Here is a 20,798-nt window from a genome sequence, read left to right on the forward strand (position 1 = left end):
TCTTCCTCTAAATGGTATAGTATGTTTCATAACTTTAATCTATAAACAAAGATTTGGTATGATAAATTATACGTTACCGTTTATTTATTATTGGATAGTTTGATAATAAAAGAGTAAAGAAATATCTAATATGATCTCTTAAGTTTGAATCTTTGATGATAAAACAAAAAGAAGATTTAACTTGGCCTTATAAGTTCATATAATTTAACATGGTCTTTCAAGTTTGAATTCCCACGACTACTAATAAAGGTATTCGTTAAATCTCTTAACCATTGGAGTTCTTACCCAACCGATAATATATGTATATAACATATCATTTTAGATGTAAGGTTTCGGATAAAATTTAGGATGAATAGCATTAATTTCTTTTTAAATTTTAGTTTCATAGACACTTGTAATTGTGTAGCAACTCCCTTACCTAGTACAAATATGTTTTTTTACAACCAAATTCCTTTAATATGAGAAACAATTACATTAGTTGCAGTAAATATTACACTTTCTGAATCATGACCAAACTGATGTAATTAAATGAAGGAAAACAAACATAATGGATTAACCATAACACTTAATCCTCTCCTTATTGTTCCAACTAGGGACTGCTAATTTGAGGTCTGTACTTGTACCTTCTAGCAACAAACAAATAAACTAAGAAATTGATCAAGCTCAATAACGAAAGCAACCAGTAGAAGAGGTTCAAATGGTTCCTGTTAATGTTGTTGCCTGCTAACCAGCCTCCACTTCTAGTAATATCCTTGGTTGCTCTATTCACTATGTTAATCAAAATGGTGCTTAAATAGTAGCCAAGTGCCATGGAAGTCCAAAGAAAGCAAGTAGAGATTGACTTAAGTGCATTGGGTGCCTCTGAATAGAAAAACTCAAGGAGTCCTACATATGTGAACAGGTCTGCAATTCCAAATATGAAGTACTGAATTGATAGCCAAAAGACGCTAATAGGCAATGGCTGCACCACAGGGATGGCATCAAGCATATTGTGATCTCGTGCCACACCCTTGCGCTTCACTTCTATTATTGCAGCCATGGCCATGGACAGAAAAGAAAGAACGAGGCCAACGCCTACACGTTGCAAATGAGTTATGCCAGTGGGGTGGCCTGTGATCTTGCGTGCGAAGGGTACAACTATGCGATCATAGACAGGTACTATAATGATCAAGAATATGACTGGGATGATGGGTATTGAAGCTGGTGGTATGTCAAAAGATTTAGTGAGGCTTGTGTCCATTGTGGCGCCTTGTTGAATGGAGAAAGTTTGAAGTTGAGCTAGACAAAGGGTCATTATAATGGTGCAACAAAATATTGGAACCATGCTTAGTAGGATTTTTGCATTTTCTACTTGTGTTACCCTGCAAAGTTTCCATGGATTTGGAGCTTCTAGTCTCCCAGTATGTCCTGTAGGTTGTGTCTGGATTGCTGCTTTGTCCAGGCACCTGAACATATATGTACAGAAGAAAATTGCACTTCTATTAAGTTTTAGGTAAGAGATATTAACAACACTTTGAACTGGAAATTTAAGAAAATTGACCTGAAAATATCTCTATGAGTTAGAAATTCAGTTTCTATAGCAGCTTCTTTGTCCTTAATCTCATAAAGCTCCTTAGGATCTTCAGGAATTTGAAGTTTCCTATTACGGATGGCTGCAACATATACCTGAATTCAATAAAAGAACAAATAAATCACTCTTGATCTGGCATGCATCCATAAAACTGATTTATGGCTGGAAGCTATTTTTGCATCAGTTCGGTAGTTTCGTACATACTTGCCCATCAAGCAAAAATTGTGTCAAAAAGGATATGAGCTGACACAAACCTACACATTCAAATCTGACTTTTACAGTACTTTATGACATGATTACGAATTCAAACCTGTAGAATTTCAATGATGGCACTAGTCCCTTGAGCAACTTGGATTCGGTATAGTGGCAATCCAGCTCCAAAAATGATCACAGCCAATAATATAGCTATAGTACATAGGCTAAATCCCCAATCCCATCCTTTGTTGTCTTGAATCCACACAATGAGAGTTGAACTAACTGCACCACCAAGACATACGGCTAGCAAGAGGCCATTGAAGAAGCTGGACATATTCCTAGCCTCTTGCGGGTCTTTCTCGTCAAATTGATCAGCACCGTGAGAAGGCAGTGCAGCTTTGATTCCCGCTGTCCCAGCAGCTATCAAGTAGATTGCAACAAAGAGAAGTGCAGCATTACCACCTTCAATTTCCTCGCAATGAGAAGTTGGATCAAAGACATTACAAGGTGGTGGCTTAAGATTCGGGTAGTGCGCCTGTATTGTTAGCAACACCAGTCCCTGTATAAGCAGCGTACAGAAAAAAATGAGTAGTTGATTCGCCAACGAGTTCCTAGGCAGCAGAAAGGAAATCTAAAACTTTGGACAGAATTTTCGTTTTTCTTGAATTCAGAACAGTTAGTATTTCCCATGAATATCTTTTTAATGGTGTCAGAATGTTCTTTCTAACTGTTAGTTCTTTTTCAGGATTAAGATGCATCAGTTATTGATAATCGTACCAGAAACTCAACACTTCCTGAAATTATCACAGATTTGTATCTTCCAATGTAAGTGTCTGCGAGGAAAGCCACCAGAATGGAGAGGATATAACTAGTACCCATAAAGTTTGTCACTTGGTTAGCTGCATCAGCTAGTTCCATATGCAAAACTCCATTGAAATACGTCACGAAGTTCACAGCCAGTGCAAAAGTAGCCATTTGTTCAAAACCAAAGGATGCTGCAATCGAAACACAACCCAAAATTAAAAAATTTGATGGACAACTTATTCAAACCGAAATGTGCTATATTGAAGTGCGTGATCTATCAAAATGAACACAACTCTTGAATTCTATAGAAGAAGACTCACGCAATAATTCTTTGACAGTACTATGCAATAATATATTGAGAATATTCGGTAGAGTTATCTACCTAGTATGAGCAAAGAAGTTTTTCTTCCCCCGTGTTTATACTTGAGAGCTTGTCTTCCCTTCCAGTCCACCTTTCCTTCAATGTGCTCAGGTGTCTCCTGCAAAGAAATAAGAAATTTATTTGGGATAAATTTGGAAAAAAAATAAAAGGGAGACATACATAAAATGAGAATAAGAAGGTACCATAGCTCCTGGCTAGGCTCCTTGGGTGCCTCTGCAGATTTCTAATAATGTTCAGATTATTACAAGCTTAGGCAAAGCACTGTATATAAAATGGTTCAAATACAAGATATGAAAACATGTTATTTATAATTACTTAGAATTTAAAAATACAATGCTCTTCTGCTTGCATGAAGGTGACTTCATCTGTAGGCGAATCTTGCCGACTCTGAGGAAGAGATTCTCATGAAACTGTTAACTAATGATTGATCAACAGGATACAGACAGATACAGTGCCATTTAAGTGATACATACAAGGGGTAACTCAAATTCCTTCACCAAGTGTTAGTGAGAAAAGTTAAATATTTCATTTTGAATATAGCTATTTCAAAGAAGGAACATGACAAGCAGAAAGAATTTGTACTGTAATCCAAAAGCATCCCAACACTTTCACCTCTTGTCCTCAATCTCTTGGACATAAATGTTGCCTCTTTGTTCAGATATTTCAGCTGTTAGTATTTATACATATAAGCTTAATGCTGCACACAAGAAGAAACTTAAACAAACAATGATGAAAGGCACCCAACTATTTGTTTAACCAAATGTCTCTGTTCAAGAAGCCAAAGAAAAGGCGCCATTTATTTTGTTTAAATGAAAGTAATGAAAACAGAATGTTGACGGCAAGTTGATGTAGACAGATTTAGATGCGATAACTCCGTTGCAGTGATTAATAACTGGTGAATAGATACTAGTTGTAATTGAAATGGTCATAGGTGGGGCAACAAAATTTTCCAAATTGGTCAATTGCTTTCTGTCCAGTGTGAAACTGACTATGTATGTCTCTAATCAAGGTCTATTCACTTTGTTGCCGGCTTAAATTAAATACTGCTTCCGTTTCAATAGAAATAAATGCATTGTTTCCATTACTAGCATTAACCTGCAATGATAGTTTTTCAATGTAGTTTAGCTAAAGTTTCCCTGCAAAGAACAATGGAAGAGTACAATAGATTTGTATTATGCCTAAAAATCAGGGATAATATCAGTTGATATCAGTGAGCACCAATCAGAGTTCATAAAGACTTTGTGTTATCCAGAATCTATCACATCACCCAAGACAAAAAGAATATAGTTGGCAACAACCCAACCGACTCAAGTTTTGTTTATTAATAAATTTGGCAACAACCCAACCGGCCCCATTTAATTTAAGGATATTTCTTAAGTTTTCAACTAATGAGAAGACATGAGAGATTTGCACAGCACCAACCCACTTACAAAAATGTAATCATTATCTTGAGTTCAATGGGTATAAATAAGCAGCTCCCCTCAACAAAATCAGGATTAGACCCTTTGAATTCAACAAAGAAAATAGCAAAGACACACTACGGAAAAAAGACTGATTTGATATTCTATAAGAATCTATAAAATACCAAGCACCTGTGACCTTAGATCACAGTTTGCGACTTGTTGTAATCTTGGCTAACAACCAAGAACACATTAATATAAGATAAAACAATAGATGTAGAATTCGTTTTAAACATTTGGACCATTATAAAATTATTTACTGTTTCCTTTATCTTTATGTCTTTGCATGTTATTGTGAGAACAGTTTCCCATTCAACTCTCATAATCATTTTACGTATAATTTTTTAAAATCTCTTAACACTTTGCACGTACGAAGTTGTTAGTATCAAAATCAAACAACAACAATTTGTACGTCGAATAAGTTTTTCCCGAGAAGGAAATGGCCTTCTCAAATTCATCAAAGGTTTCTTGGTCTGTTTCATTTTTATAGTTGTTTCTATTTTCTAACAGACTGAAACAGTGTTTTTGTTTCGAAGTTCCCTGTCGAAAGCAAAATACACAGAAAAATAATAAAGCACCATGATTTTTTTATTCTTCGAATGTCATCTCATAACATAAATTTCGTACTGAAAGAATGATACAAGTAAAGAATCTGGACACAAATCTTGACAAAAATATCTCCACAGACAATACAAGCTCATCAATTGGCAGATAACCTCAGTTGTAATCTTCACCTGGGAAAAGAATTATCTATAAATTTAACATGCTTAAAATTATTCATCCACTAGACAAACCTAAAATAAAAAAATCCAGAGGACAACACCTTTAGACAATCAATGATGTAACTAACAACTAAGGGGCCAGGGGATAACAAAGAACATAATGTACAGAAAGAACTGGATCGCCTGTGCAAAGAATTGTGACTATGGTTGAAAGTGGAAAGGGGTGGGTAACCCTACAAAAATAGAAATAATCAATCAATAATTCAGTAAGGAGTACTTTACACGCAGCACAATCTTTCCCTTGTCCACTCCAAGCTTCGCTCCTGTAACCAGCCAATGACCTGGTAAATCTTGGGGTCCCTTTGACATTTCAGTCAAGTCCACAATTTTCGCCAGTTTACCAAGGTGGGCTGAACTATCTTCCTTCTTATCATCAGAGGTTCTTTCATTTGAAATTGATGAAGAGGCGCTACCAGGCTTCTGCACATTCGGAGGGATGGAGGGGCTGTGATCCCATACAGAACGCCTTATTGTACATCCGGGTACTTTGCAGAAGAGGAGCTTGAGGTATAATACATTTTTGGCACCAAAATCCCAAACACCAAGCTGAGCCCCTGTGACAATGTGAACACCAGAGAGGTCTCCAATGCAAGTCTCGGTAAACTCTATTGGTGCAGTGCTTACATGGGAGAAATTCTTCCACTTAATGGGCTCAAACCAGCGGCTGTCTTGCTCCTCAGGACCTTGCCACTTTGGTGCACCTATAGCCACGTGGGCATCCCAATGGGGTTGAAGGATTTTTGGAAGAGACACTAGATGCTGCAAATGGATTTCAAGTCTGTTTTGCTTGCTGCCCTCTAGGCCAAGTTTAAGTCCTGTAACTGGCTTACGGCCAACTGTTACCTGTAACATCATGATAATAGTTTTTATACATGCCTTCACAGGTGGGCTACATTCATGTTTGCCATAAAGCAAAAATAAATAAATAAATAAATACTTTTTCACTAGACAAAAGGAAAAAATAAATTGTGGTTCACGTATTTTTTGGTACACTTTGACGGAATGAGGAAAATTTATTAAATTAGTCCTAGCTTTTAAGAAAATTTCTACACATTAACTTTTCTCTTCCGAAAAATAATGAGATCAACTTGAAACAACATATGAGTTTTAGTCCAGCAATGCTCCAAATGTTCAAATCCTCCCTCTCATAGCCAAAAGTCAGAGAGGGTGCAGCATTAAAGTTTCAGTATTGTAAATCTACACAAGACACAAGAAGATTGATCATTCCTGCAGAAATTTGAACTACTGTTTATTTTTGGGTTTCTTTTTCTTGTTCTAATACAGAAGTTACTACTATAGACTTACAACTTCAAGTAATTTCAAAATCTGAAAGCAAAATTTCCAGGAGTGGATCACGGAAATGCTGATCAGAAACCACATATATGTATCATATGAGCATCAAGTTCTCCACTACTTGGTATTTGATTTACCCAGGACCCAAACTTCCTTTTCTTCTTTTCCTTTTTGCATGACTACTATGAAACATTACGTTGTGCTATGGAAAAATAAAAAATGATGAAGTCATGGTAGGTTGAGCTTCAAAAGTTGGGAGACACATTTAATCTCTAATAAACTTGGACATAAAAGTAAATTGCATTTCAACTATATTTGTACATTATAATTTCACCATTACATCTACTACTGTAGGTTTTAGAAACTTGAAGAATACCTGATCTGGGCTGATATAAAGCTTAGGACCCATTAAGCTGAATTGGAGGGAAGGACACACAGGCTCCTTCCTTTGAATGTTACTATGTTCAGGAGCCCAAAATCGAGCAATTTGAAAATCCAAGAAATACTGTAAATCCTCAATTGGTGGTTTGTCTGTAGTAGAATGGACAGTCAACCAATTAGTATTTAGCAACACAAAAATAAAACATCTCCAATAACAGCTTTTACGGATACAAACATATCTAATTCGAAAGAAACATGAGCATGATTCCCTTCCAATCAATTCCACCATGGTCCTGTCATAGTATTCTACATGTTCAACAAATAGATCACCATTTTGATTACTAGAACAAAAGGCATAAGGACAACCAAAAAGCAAAATAATCCTGTTGGAAATAAGTACCTAAAAAATCATATAAACTAGGGACTTCTTTATTTTCAACAATTTTTCTGATTTAGAGAAGAAGATCAGGTTTCTCCACGTCTCCGAGACTTTGGAGTTATGACTGGAAAATTGTTGAATCAGCCCCATGAAGAACTTGCAATATGTAATAGTATAATGATGATAAGGATAGAAACATTCTTTCTTGTCATCAACGTAATATAATATATGTTTAAATCTGTGCAATTCAAAACAAGAGATCACCTAAGAGTTTAATAAGAACTTACACTCCAAGTATAAATCAATTGCACGGGCCAAATGCTTTATACCAGGAACTCCTTCAAGCAAAGAAACGATGGGTGTAAATGTCATGTTAATCACATCAGGTGCCAATTGTACAGTCTCAGCCCATTTGGCATGACTCTGCTCCAGATCATCACCTCCTCTCCTCCTAAAAATGACTGTAACATCCTACAGCAATAATTTTCAATTACAGATTTTCCCACAATACAGAACCAAAAATAAATTTTCTATGCAATAGGTGCATGTTTAAGAAATTTTCTTCCTCAAAACAAAATCTGAAGTGTAAGCAACCAGCTGAAAGTGCTGTGATGTTTTCAAGCTAAGGGAAGTAGTAGATCAAATATTTAAGTACAACAAGAACCTCAATCTCAGAAAACTTAAGAGGCAATGACATGATATTACCTTATCCTTGTATTTTAAGGGGCCAACATTTAAGTGGCTATTTGAGTCCAGAAACCTCTGATCCCCAATTTCTTTCACATAGTCTTCAATATCCATCACTGACAAAGGCGATGACTGGTGCTGCCTGATATAAACTACATCTCTTCCACCAATTGTTACAGATGTTACAATATGGGTACCGTAGTTCTCAATAAAGCTGCAGGAATACAAAAAATCAGAAACCTAGTGCTGTTCAAAATTACGAATTGATCTAAGGATCCTATCAGATGCGTCATCACTGCAACCAATTTTTGCTAGATCCATAAAAAAAAGTTTAATTTCCTTCTCTATATGATAATGGATAACTTTTATCTAAAATATCACATTCTAATTGATAATGGCAAGAATGATCATCAATAAAAAAAAAAAAGTAAACGGGAATAAAGAAAAAGATTTTATAGAATAAAACAAGAATGCATGGGTTCATTATATCCGTAGGACACACAAAGCTTAAGTTTTAGCATACTACAAGGACAGTCTCAAGGTGGAGAGGCACACGCAAGGCCAAATAGAACTTAATCAAGACTCCATAACTGGATTCAGCATTGCAAAGATTAATGCTACCATCTAATCAATTTGCAAATAATATCTGCTCCATTGCCCTGTAAAAGCAGGTAATTTTTCTTTGCAATAAAAATGGTACATGATTATTGATTGGAGTTAGGTGATTTTCTCAAAAGTTCTATTACATTTTAACATATCAAAAAGATTTTGAGTTACATTCAAAGATGATGTATTATCAATTTGTAGAATAAAAAAACTTTCTATAACCAAAGAAATATCACATGATGATAAATAGAAAAATGTGAAGGCAAGTGAATTCAAACTGAGAAGCTGCAAAAAGAAGGTGTGATGAAATGTTTACCTTGCCAAGGAAGAAGGATCCCAAGAATAAGGAACAGCACGCCTGATTTCTTCACAAAGAACTAAATTTAGCCTTGCTAACTTAACTTTATAAAGGGGAATGAATTTTCCAACCATTGCAAGGGATTTTGTAGCTGCTGCATCCACTTGCCAAGAACCGGTGAAATTGAACATGGCATTAAAGCTTCCAAGCGGAATGTGTCCTAATATCCCAGATTTTTCATTGAAGTATCCTGCCATCTGGAATTTCAAGCATCAATGACCACTATTAGAGATATTGATAAGTGAGTTTGATAAAAATTCAACAGAAAGTAGAATCATTCACTGCAATCAGGAAAACTCAAGCCAAACGTTTGGTATAGATGAGATATTCCAACTGACATGAACAATTGAACACACAAGATGGGCATTCTATTCAAACCAGAACCTAATAACCCTTGGGTGAAATGTGAATATTTAGGCTTAAAAGTTACAACAAACAATAAAACAACAAATTGCTTACTTGAAAATGGGAACTCAGGTAAATCTTATCCCTATATAAATAATCTGAGCTTATATATACACTTAATCATACAGATAATGAACGATGATCACAAACTTCATTTCATAATTAGAAATCTCCAATGCTCCATCCAGTTACAGATAACACAGAGGAAATGGAAGAGAAATGGAGAGAGAGCGACACAATCATTATAACCCAAATAGTAGTAATAAAGCACATTCTCTTATTCTTTATCTGTCTTCTCATCGAAGGAGCCCATGGCTTCAATTGCATTACAGTACCAAGAGTGAATTGGAAGCACCCAATATTTTCAAATAGTACACATAGTCCAACCAGTCAATCATTGTCTGAGGTTTGAGACGGGCTTGGGCATCGCTATGATGGTTCCCAACCGATGATAAATGTACCGCCACACCATTCTACATTTACTATTGGCCAATGGTGAAACAAATATGCTATTTAGCCCCATCAGAATAGCAGAAGAGCAACAAATCAGAACTATACACTTCTTCAGTTTAACTAAGAATCAACAATGAAAATCATACCACTCCCATCAAAATCGATGAATCGACACATGCCAAGATTATGATATGGCACCAAACCAACTCTCAAGCCAACAAACCAATTGGAAAAAAGGCCCAATGAAGCACCGGAACCAAGATAATATATCATTGACCCAAATACTCATTTGGGCAGGAAACAACAAATTGCAAGCAAACCAGCAATAAAGATGATAAAGCATCAAAATTAAAAGACACCCAGATAAAAATTTCAGCTCACGAAACACAAACAAACCAAGAAACGAAAACTCCAGAAAATAAAACAGATCAACAAAGAATAAATTTTTCTTTCTAAAAATCAATCACCTCATGAAAACTACAAACAGGAAGTCTCTCAATGCCCCTCTTGCCTCTAGAATAATCAATATCAACAGACACACGTGGCACCACAACAGAATCAGATAGAAAAAGATCTCTCGCATGATCTTCATCTAAGAAAACAAGCCTGGACCCAGGAGTCCCCTTGCAGTAAAGAAGCCTAATATCACATGTAACATCAAAGCCACGACCCAGAGCTTGGATTGAGTTGCAGAGAGTAGTAACAATTTGATCTTCCATAGAAGAAGAAGAGGAAGCAGCAGCTAAAGATTCTTGTTTTATTAGTTCATCAAGGAGAGGAATAGTTTCAAGTATATATGTAATGATATTATTAAAAAAACAAAAACAAAAGTGCTTTGAGTTTAGTTTAGTTAATGTTGAGTTGTAATGGTGGTGGGGCAAGTTTGGACTTTGTAGTTGCCGAAGAGTTTTTGTTGTTGTTGTTGTCGCTGTTGTTTTAAGACATTTGGGGTTTTGACTTTTGACTGAAAATATATCTAAAAACGCGTTTTTGTGCTCTCCTGTTTGGGTGCCTCCATTCTCAGTTGACTGGTCTTCCTTAGATCCTTCAACTTGTTCTTTTTCTCCACCATAATATCACTCAATTATTTATTTATTAAAACTTTCTAATTATTAACAATATCTTCATGTTTATTTTATGAACTTTAATTAAAAAAATATTATTTTAAGAATCTCTTAAAAGTGGTTCTTGATAGTGAGATTTTCGAAAAAGTAATGCATTAAGCCCTTTTTCTATGAAATTTGCTTAAGAAAAAAATAATGCTAAAAGAAAAGATGATTCCTCTTTTTCATATAGTTTTCTTTTTCAGACAAAAACTCTGACTTGGCGTCTACAAATTGGTATAACTTAGTTGAATAAAATAAACAAGAGAAAAAAAAAAAAATGCAGAAAAGGGTAATGAAATTGAGTGAATCTAAAGTTTAGGCACATGCTTTGTGGCCTCTCTTATAAAAGAGAAGAAAACTTTGTAAAGCTTTTTCTGTGTCAACGGCCTTTGTTATATTTGGAAGCTCAATGAAGAGCTATGGCAGAAAACATGGGGAAAAGGGAGAGAAGACATATTGAGGCATAAGTCAACTAGCTATAAGCTAATCAAGTTGGAACATTATGTTTTATTTTGAGCATCACCAATTTATAGCATGTTTTCAATTGCTTTTTTTTTCTTCGAAAAGAAAGTAACAAGTTTTCATTTTTTATTAATAGATTATCATACTTTTAGTATGTTATTGTACTAAGCAGTGTTTTAAAACCTAGTCTGGTTTGGCTGGTTGAATCGAATCCAGGGCTTTTACTGGGCTGGATTACCTGTTTTACTATTTATCGAAAACCTTAAAAATTAGGATAATGATCGACAAACAATTGAAGGTCGAGATCTTAGGGCCTTTGAAGAGAAAGTGTCGGTGAGTGCAATGGTGGCGACGAGATTGTTTTCTGATGAGTGAATCAACCGAAAATAGAAAAAAAAAAGGCAACAACAACAACTGGCGATTGGTGAGGCTAAGGGGGTGGGGTGAAGTGGGTTTTGGTCAGGAGATTGAGAAGAATATTTTCAGTGTGATGGAAAGGGTTGTCAAAGCCGGTGGTAGTGAAATTTGACCTAGAATGCTAACGCTGGCGTCGTTGAGATCTGACCAAAATCAAACCAATTTCAGCTTGATATTGGGTAAGTTTTATGGGGAATGAGCTCAAGGGATGATTAAGATTGCATTTGATGTGTCACTATCGCCAATCAGTCAACCGCCGATTTGTATTTGAGAAATATTTGCTAAATTTTAAACCTGTAAGGAATTAACGAATTTTTAGAAGTGTATTTGTTAAATTTTAAATTTTTTATCACCCAATTTGACCAACCAGTCAAATTGGTCAACCCAAGACCTTATAACTTTGTTAGGTTTCAGCTCGAATTGGTTATTAAAACATTCTAGCAAGCATTCGTTGACATTGAATTAGATTTAAAAACCCAAAAATTGTCATGATCAGTGAAATTGAGAGAGCTTGGTCATCACCTAGTCTGATAGCTGTTAAGAGAATAAACAAGTGCAATGAACAACATAATTAACACGTTCACCAAACGAAGATGCTTTGTTTGAGCATGGGCTCAATGAACATTTGACCAAAACAGAAATATTATAGAACATATTTTTAGCCGAACTTAAGAAGCAGTTGAGGATTTGCAATACAAATTATAGCCAAGTGAAATAAAGGATTTATATAAACTAGCTCTGAATATCTAGCTTACTATATGTAAGACTCAAGAACTATGATGTGAAATGGAAGAACCATCTTTTTGGTTCAGAGAGATGGTATTGGAACTGAGTGGATAAAGATCATGGGCTGATGTAAGGCCTCTTATGCTCTCAGAATTGATAGAGTAGAGATCGTCAGCAGATGTTGTGGAACGAAGAAGTGATGTTTGATCTGAAGAAAATTTTTGGGTCGAGCTTCCCGTTGAACTCTGGTCTTCCAATGGTTTTAATTGCAAATCACCGTTATAGATGCTAGGATCTGAGATCACATCCTGAATATCCGTTTGTTCCTCAAGCATACTAACTACCTCTGTCATGGTGGGTCTAAGTGATGGAGTTGCATTGCAGGATAACAGGGCCACTTTTATCATCCTTTCAGCCTCTTTCTTGTTGAACTCGTTGGCCAAATTTTCGTCCACTAAATCCATCAAGTTCCCTTTCTGTTGCAAATCAAAGGCCTGCAATATCCCAGCAAAAGAATGTAATATGTAAACTTCCTACAGCCAAGGCACAGCAACAGTTATATTGATCTTATGAAATTTACCCAATCAAGAAGGCAAAAGCAGGCATTTTGTGCTCGATAACCTGCATTGTTTCTCCCACTGACAATCTCCAAAGCAACCACCCCAAAGCTATAAACATCTACCTTTTCAGTTAGGTACCCCCATAATGCATATTCTGGAGCCATATAACCTCTGAAATCAAAGGACATGTTAGAAAATTATACCTTCATACCGCATTACAAGTTTTGACAACAAAGGTATTGTAACTCACATAGTTCCAACAACTCTAGTGCTAATGTGGGTGTTCTCATCATCTCTGAGCTTAGCTAATCCGAAGTCTGATATCTTAGCATTCAATTCCCTGTCAAGGAGCACATTTGTAGCTTTGATGTCTCTGTGAACCATCCTGAGAGTTGATCCTTGGTGGAGAAAGGCTAGACCTCTGGCTATCCCAACACATATCTTCTGTCTTGTTGCCCAATCCAATCTCAAGGTACTTCCAGAACTACCTATTGATAACATCCAATAACCAGTTGTAGAGGTCACTTAACTGAAAGCATTTTATATAAGCAAGTGCAACTGATACCAAGAAGCAAATGTCAGCGTGTTTACCAAAAAGTGCATGTGCAAGGCAATTATTCTCCATGTACTCATACACCAACAGTAAATGGTTACCCTCAACACAACACCCAAATAGTTTTACAAGATTTGGGTGTTGCAAACCAGAAATCATGCCTATCTCATTCACAAACTCTCGATTTCCTTGCCTTGATTTAGAAGAAAGCTGCTTCACCGCAATAAAAGTACCATCTGATAGTTGGCCCTACAATAAGTGATTCATAATTTACTTGTCAACGTCCATGAAGTTCGATAAGAGTTGTGGAAGCAATCTAAACAAGATTTTCAGGACACACAATCAGAATACCTTATATACGGATCCAAAACCACCTTCTCCAATCTTGTTTGCGGAATCAAAATTGTTAGTGGCAGCTTTTAGTTGTCTGTAAGTGAAGGTACCTGTCTGCAGATCTAGCCCTTTAAGATCTGCCCAGTAGCAATCAGACAGAAGGCAGGTCATCTTGAAATCAAATAAGAATGATTTGAAAACTGAGCAATTAAAAAAAAAAAGTAAAGAAGATTGAATTAAACAAAAGATTTAGCGCGTACCTCTTTCTCTTGTGTTTTTATGTTCACGATAGCGTCTCCAACATAAAACGCCCACAACACAAAGAATAAGAAATAATACCGAAGTGACAACTCCAACCACAATAGGTAAAATACTTTTAGGTTCTGGGATAAGTAAATCATGAACCAAGAAGAAAGGCAAATAACTATTAGAAGAAACTATAATAATAAACATTGATATCATGCAGAAACCTGATCTATACAACAAAGTTTCGTTTCCTCACCGTCACAATTAAATTTGAAACCTGAAAATAACATCAAATGGTTATGCTTATTAGATAACAGTATCAAGGTGAGAATATCAGAACATTAATATCAAACTCAAGTTCATTACTACATTTATATAATTTACAAGGCATATTCATATCAACTAAAACTAATATAGAAGAATATTAACACCAACGTGAACGCTGCCAATTTATTATATAGTAGAAAAACTCTAGGGTGAAACAGTTGAAGTTTTCTTAGTTTTTAGTATACCCCCACGGTCAGTGCACTTTTAACATTTGATACTTTATCACAGTAGGCTTCCGTCAATTGATCAAAATCAGCAGTGTAATGTGACAAATCATTGAACAGGACAATAACGCTAGTAGAAGATGCCGAAATTACAACACAATATTTGCTCAAGCTTGTCTTACACTGTTTACATAACAAGTCACTGAACAGGGAGGAACCAAAAAAAATTTACTTATAGCCGTAACTATCAAGATAAAACTTGACTATGTTAGAAGAAAATAGCTCAGAAATTTGAGGTTAAGATCAAACCTAGAATGTCAATTTTTTTAAATATATTTTACCAATACCAATAAAAATAAACGTCAATGTGATCAAATAGCTGTTTCAACTATAGATTTCTCAAGTAGTTTTTACATTGGACTTCTTATAGTATGTTTCATCCAAATGAAGCTCAAGTTACTCAATAACAAGGTTCTCAGTTTCTACTGCATCTCCTTGGCTGAGGCAAATGAACATGATCTGAAATTATGTTTTTATCAATTGAGGTACCAGTAGTTGTGTTATCAGAACTAATAAAAGATTACACAACTTACCAGGACATACAGAAATAGCAGATATGAGAGGACCATAAGTTCCTCTAACTGGGATACAAGTAGTCCCTTTTCCTGCCCAATACAAGTGGATCTCCAAGATATTGTCTGTCACTGTGGTGTTAAATGATCTTATGATTTCTTTGCCAGTCCCATTAGCTATCTCCTTGATATTAAAATCTTTCCACTTTAATTGTCCCTGAAATGTAATTTCAAAACAAGGGTTGCCATAAAAACAATAACAGTGGTCTCTACTCATAATGTAATCAAATACCTGAATATAAATATCGAATATGCGTCTCCCAACTCTATTATATGGTTCTTCATCCCTGAATAATATCTCCGCAAAGTGGAGGTTCACGGTGTAATTCCCATTTTTCAGACAATATGTATAATAGGTGAGAAAGAGAGGAGTTGCACGTGCCGTGGAGTACAAATTTGGGAATCTCATCAAGGATTGATTTTTAGATGATAGTACATAACTTTTGTCATCCCTTCCTGCATAATCAAGGAAGTTCCCTGCACTGATGAAGCCCCATTTGGTTCCATGATCGAAATTCAATGTGGCTCCATATTTAGCACCATCACCTTCATACATGGTATTGTTTATAATTACATTTGAGCCTCCACAATTTATATGGAGTGACCGATAATCTGGCACATATATAATGCAATCATTAGTACCATTGGAATAATTTTCTAAGTACATGATCAAAACTCTGTTATTGTGACCAGCATATATAGCTTAATCTCACTCCACAAAGCCTTAGTCACTGCTATTTTTGGTCAGCTATAGATTAATCTGATTCTAAAACCAATACAACAAAAGATCATGTTTTGTTAAGCTTAGCTATCTTAATACCATGGCAATACTGATGCTACAAGACTGTCTATTGGTACTAAATGAGGAGACAATACTCAATACATGTAAAGTCCTAGAAGTTGCTGGAGAAAGTATTCCAAAATCAGATTGTATTCAAATTGAAAAGTTTCAACAAATTGCAAATCACATTTTGATCCAGGAAATCATACTTACGTTTTTGACAGCGGGATATTCTGGGGCATGAAAGATTTCCACTTCTATATGACATGAGAATCTATATGTATTAGTATAACATATATAGAGGCAACCTTCACAAGTTTGATATCATTATATCCGATCCCTAACAAACAAAGCTCTCATAGCATGTAAAGATTCTACAAGTGAAGAGAGCTATGATTTTACACATCGTTGACATCATATAAAGAATGAATTCCAGCTTAAATTTTTATGCAGACTATTGAGGAAACTAACATGAGTATCTAGCGAAATTTGGCTAGCATTCTTCATTTATTTGTTATTTTTTTTTTTCAAAAATAAAATTGAAATGAAAATAAGAAGTTTTAATTTTGTATTTTCAAACTTTGAGAATGCCTGGTTATCATTTTGTTAAAAAAAACTGAGAAAAGTAATGCTTATGTTATCATCTTATGAAAAATATGAAACATGTTAATAAAACAGAGAAAGAAACTGTAAAAGACATATTTTACATATTGTTGTATTTTTAGCTATAGTTGTACATGTGATTTTCTATTTTTCTGTTCTATCTGCAAAAATGGAAATAATCAAGTGAACGAGTATCGCGCATTTTTTAAGACAAAAATGAGAAAATGAAAAAAAATAAAAGTGAATTTTCCATTATCTTCAGATAACATTATTAAGTCAATATGGATAGTTAGGTTACATGTACTTCTTGTTTCTTATGGTGCAAATGTCTGTACTAGAGAAGCTTTGAGGTAAGGGTGATATAAATTCAAAAGTACTGTAAACCTTAAATAAAATAAGAGAAGCCTTACATGTTGTTCTTTGAATAGAAGCTTCGGAACATGTTTAGATAACTGATAAAACAGTTAAAGAGACTATGAGCGGAAGATTTAAAAGGGATTAAGCTGACATTATGATATATTTCGAATTTGTTTACCGGTTCTCTGGACAACTACTTCGTGGTGTAAAGTTATTAAAGGAAAGATCACTGCAAACAATGGATAAAAAATAAATTCATATATCTACTTTTAGATTATATATATGTGCAACGAATAAATACGAGATTTAGAAAAAGAAAATTCAAATAGTGGCTCTCAAATGAAAAGCAACATTAGAACTACCCAAAGTTGATAATCTTGCTGGGTGGAAAGGACCTTTTGTGCCACAAAAAACAAAGAAGAAATTGTACATCCCATCCCAAATTCAACAACAAGAAATCGATTAAGACATAGAGGAAAAGATTTTGAAATAAGAGAGCATTTTCAAAAAATGTTAATGAAGATGTGGTTGATTACAGAGCTTCAGGTTCCAAATTATTAAATCTGGACTTCCATCCAGGTTTCAAATTATACCGGAAGTAATAACTACACAAGCTAATCACTTAACTCTAAAGATGCTACCAAAGGACAATATTACAGCACCTTGTCAATGGGGTAGGTCCCTCCCTAAGCTCATCATATATAGTTTCTTATACATTTAATGAAACAACTCAAGCTCTGAGCTATTAAGGAAGCAGTTGGCCATAATTTTGAGCATAAATCAGGTATACTAGCTTTGGCAAACAGCTTGACAGAAGGTGGTGGTGATGCCTAGACCTTCTTGAATTGAGTCGTAATGCAATATCAATGTTGTACTTTGTGAGAGAAGTTACTTCAATTGTTTATATGGTAACGCATGGAAGGATGCAGGTGGAAGAATGGTTAACAGCATGTGCTTGTATAAAAGGTTACCTCAAGTCACTAGATAGAGAAGCAACAATTATGTTTATGAAATCACCTCTCATTTATGTACTCAAAATGGGACGTCAGCATTGAAAGAAAACTCTCTCTCTCTCTCTCTCTCTCTCTCTCTCTCTCTCTCTCTCTCTTTCTATTTTTTTGGCAATGGGCAAATGAATATTATTCACCCACCAAAAGAAAATGACTATTATTGCCTCAAAATTTGTACAAAGATAACTAGTTGATAGTATTTTTATTTAGTTAAAAAAGAGGATTGGGACCTCAAAGATAATCTAAAATAAAAACTATATTAATATCAAGTTGAAAATCAAACCAAATCATCTAAGTTAGGAACATACAGATACTTTGATGTGCCAAGGAATGTTTCTGGTATGTTTCCACTGAGGTTGTTGCCACTCAAGAACCTAATAAGAAGAACGTGATATATTTTAGCGTGATATAATACTTCTTTGTAATTGTAATAGTACAACAATTTCCATCAGAAAATAGTGACTCTGAAACATAGTTGCTTACATAAACTGTGGAGTCGTTCTAATGCCATTAATATCTCCTTCCAGCTTGTTAAAGGTCAGATCGCTGTATAAATACTAGCAAAAGTCTAAGGAAATATAAACGACTAAAGGTTATACGTAAAGGTACAAGGAAAAAATATGTTCTGTATTTTAAATTTATTACTAAAGGTGTCACATAGCATGAACACAGCAGAAACATGAGATAGACACAATACAAGTATGATATGAGACAATACCATAGCAACATGACAAGAACATGATATGGGTCTCATGCCTTGTCGTGCCTAAAATTAGGTTCATCATGTTTTCCATGCCTTTTCTTGAGGTCCATTTATAAGAAAACACTTCCACTCTGATAGGAACATAAAACATTTTAAGTGGAAAAAAAAAAAAAATATGTTGATTAGCACAAGAAGGATCATGCACATTTAGGCCTTATCTTTACATTAACCACCATTTACTTCTTAAAATGATATTTCAGCTTCATCTACTCCTCTATATTTAATATGTGCAAAAAATAATTCACTTTTATGTTTCTGTAACAATACCACGACTTTCCTCCTAATTTATTTACCATGCTTCTTCAACATTGAAATAAATCCATTATAACAAATATAGAAACACGCAAAATTAGCCATGTCCTTAAGTTTAGATAGAGAATTTCCAGGTCCAAGTTACTCTGCAATCTATTTACCAAGAACACACCTGCACGGAAATACCACTTTGAAATAGGAAAGACCCTTTCAGTATAAATGTAGTAACCAGCTATCAACAACCATGCTGAATATCATAATTTTTCAGAGCCAAGCTTAAGAATTATCAACTCCAATTTTATAACATGTAAACAAACATAAGGGTTATTGTTGTAAGATTTCACAGGTGACTAAGGCACCAGGTAAGAATCATGTCTCTTATTCTTGTGAGTCAATGTTCTTCAAACTTTGGTGATAGTGAGGTCCTTTAAGTTTCTGAAAGAATTTACTAGGTGATATTAAAACATACAATATATAAGCATGGCAATTAATGTTTGTAAACAGATATAAATACATTGGTGAGTGTAGCCTTACAGTGTGGTGGTTACTTCGAAATTATTGGTGTCGACAGATCCTGACATATTCAAGTTTCTCAAAATCCTGAAGACAAGTTTCATGTAACCGAGTGATTCTAACAGCAACTACTTCTATGATACAAGCTTAGCATTAAATAAATAAATACAAAGAATCAGAAGCACTAAACATACAATTTTTGGAACCGGTTGCTAGTCAGATTTGGAAAAGGAAACTTTGACACATTCATATCAGTAATCCTCCTGTACATAAAGAAGATTTACAATTGTAGTTGAAAATTCAAGTCCCTACAGTTAACAGGGAAAAAGTTGAGAAAGCTCTTCTACTTACAGGTCATTCAAACTTCCCAGACTGAAAATTGCAGCAGGGATGGGTCCTTCTAGTCCACTTGAATACATTTCCCTTCAATAAAGCAGCAACACAGCGGAGGTGGGCCAAAAAAAAAAAAAAAAAAAAAAATGAGGATCTATATAAATCACAATCCTTCTTATGCATTTCAAATCAAAATTTGCTACAGATCAAGATCTTACAGCATTTCAAGATTAGTCCATCCCCCAATAAATTCTGGTACAGTGCCAGTAAAGCTATTATCACTTATTCTACTGCACACATCAAAGTGAAAGGCATTCTGTTGATTTTAAACTATCTCGACTGGAGGAGAAAATATATTAAAATACTTACAACTTCTTCATGTTCTTCAGTTTTGCTAGTTTTATAGGCAACCTTCCAGAAAAATAATTGGAGGAAAGTTCCCTGAAATTGCGTAGTCATGGCACCAAACCACCGTAGTTATATGATTAATATTCTCAATAACAATTGCAAATGTAATATCAAGTTAAGAGTTAAGATGTCATACAGGGTAGTTAAGTTGACCAAATTTCCAAACTCCTCAGGGACAGGACCAGATAACTGGTTTGCTTCAACGTTCCTAAATTTTGTTTTACTGAGATTATGAAAAGAATTGAAACAATATGGATTTTTCTAGAGATAGTAGAAGCATTGAGCTTTTGAAGATCAAAGCATACAAGAAAGTGAGATTGGTAAAGTATCCCCAGTCAGTGGGAATTTCCCCTGATAAGTTGTTGGCGGTAAGGGAGCTGCATACAATTATTCATTAGTCATTATTCATATCATGAAGAAGTAAACCCTGAATTGTGACCAAGATCATCAAAGGAAATTTTTTCTAACCCCTTAGTCTAAATACTCTAAGGTCGCTA

General features: G+C 35.0%; 3 protein-coding genes and 2 long non-coding RNA genes across 5 annotated transcripts; all 5 read right to left on the minus strand.

Moving 5' to 3' along the window:
• Positions 1-446: 446 nt before the first annotated feature.
• LOC116121863 (protein NRT1/ PTR FAMILY 4.5-like) lies at positions 447-4,740 on the minus strand. The gene is made up of 8 exons (XM_031407778.1): positions 4,672-4,740; positions 4,544-4,585; positions 3,996-4,046; positions 2,952-3,048; positions 2,543-2,760; positions 1,881-2,324; positions 1,541-1,665; positions 447-1,445 (listed from the first exon to the last, which is right to left on the minus strand). Exons 1-8 carry the CDS (start codon positions 4,738-4,740, stop codon positions 590-592), a joined length of 1,902 nt encoding a protein of 633 aa, XP_031263638.1. The 3' UTR covers positions 447-589.
• A 351-nt stretch (positions 4,741-5,091) lies between these two features.
• LOC116121865 (MACPF domain-containing protein CAD1-like) lies at positions 5,092-10,827 on the minus strand. The gene is made up of 7 exons (XM_031407779.1): positions 10,740-10,827; positions 10,223-10,683; positions 8,856-9,094; positions 7,952-8,147; positions 7,534-7,717; positions 6,863-7,017; positions 5,092-6,036 (listed from the first exon to the last, which is right to left on the minus strand). The coding sequence occupies exons 1-7, from the start codon at positions 10,825-10,827 to the stop codon at positions 5,389-5,391; spliced, it is 1,971 nt and encodes a 656-aa protein (XP_031263639.1). The 3' UTR covers positions 5,092-5,388.
• On the minus strand, positions 6,118-6,856 carry LOC116121912. The gene is made up of 2 exons (XR_004126803.1): positions 6,499-6,856; positions 6,118-6,390 (listed from the first exon to the last, which is right to left on the minus strand). It is a non-coding gene; the product is annotated as an uncharacterized LOC116121912 (long non-coding RNA).
• Positions 10,828-12,439: 1,612 nt separating the features above from the next.
• LOC116121907 (probable LRR receptor-like serine/threonine-protein kinase At1g29720) lies at positions 12,440-15,887 on the minus strand. The gene is made up of 9 exons (XM_031407814.1): positions 15,514-15,887; positions 15,243-15,438; positions 14,415-14,435; positions 14,173-14,295; positions 13,931-14,049; positions 13,618-13,828; positions 13,277-13,514; positions 13,047-13,197; positions 12,440-12,960 (listed from the first exon to the last, which is right to left on the minus strand). Exons 1-9 carry the CDS (start codon positions 15,835-15,837, stop codon positions 12,508-12,510), a joined length of 1,836 nt encoding a protein of 611 aa, XP_031263674.1. The 5' UTR covers positions 15,838-15,887; the 3' UTR covers positions 12,440-12,507.
• Positions 15,888-19,913: 4,026 nt separating this feature from the next.
• On the minus strand, positions 19,914-20,479 carry LOC116121910. Its single transcript, XR_004126801.1, has 4 exons — positions 20,438-20,479; positions 20,263-20,334; positions 20,112-20,183; positions 19,914-19,983 (listed from the first exon to the last, which is right to left on the minus strand). It is a non-coding gene; the product is annotated as an uncharacterized LOC116121910 (long non-coding RNA).
• Positions 20,480-20,798: the final 319 nt, after the last annotated feature.

This window comes from Pistacia vera, unplaced genomic scaffold (genome assembly GCF_008641045.1).
Source record: "Pistacia vera cultivar Batoury unplaced genomic scaffold, PisVer_v2 Contig129, whole genome shotgun sequence".
NCBI lineage: Eukaryota > Viridiplantae > Streptophyta > Magnoliopsida > Sapindales > Anacardiaceae > Pistacia > Pistacia vera.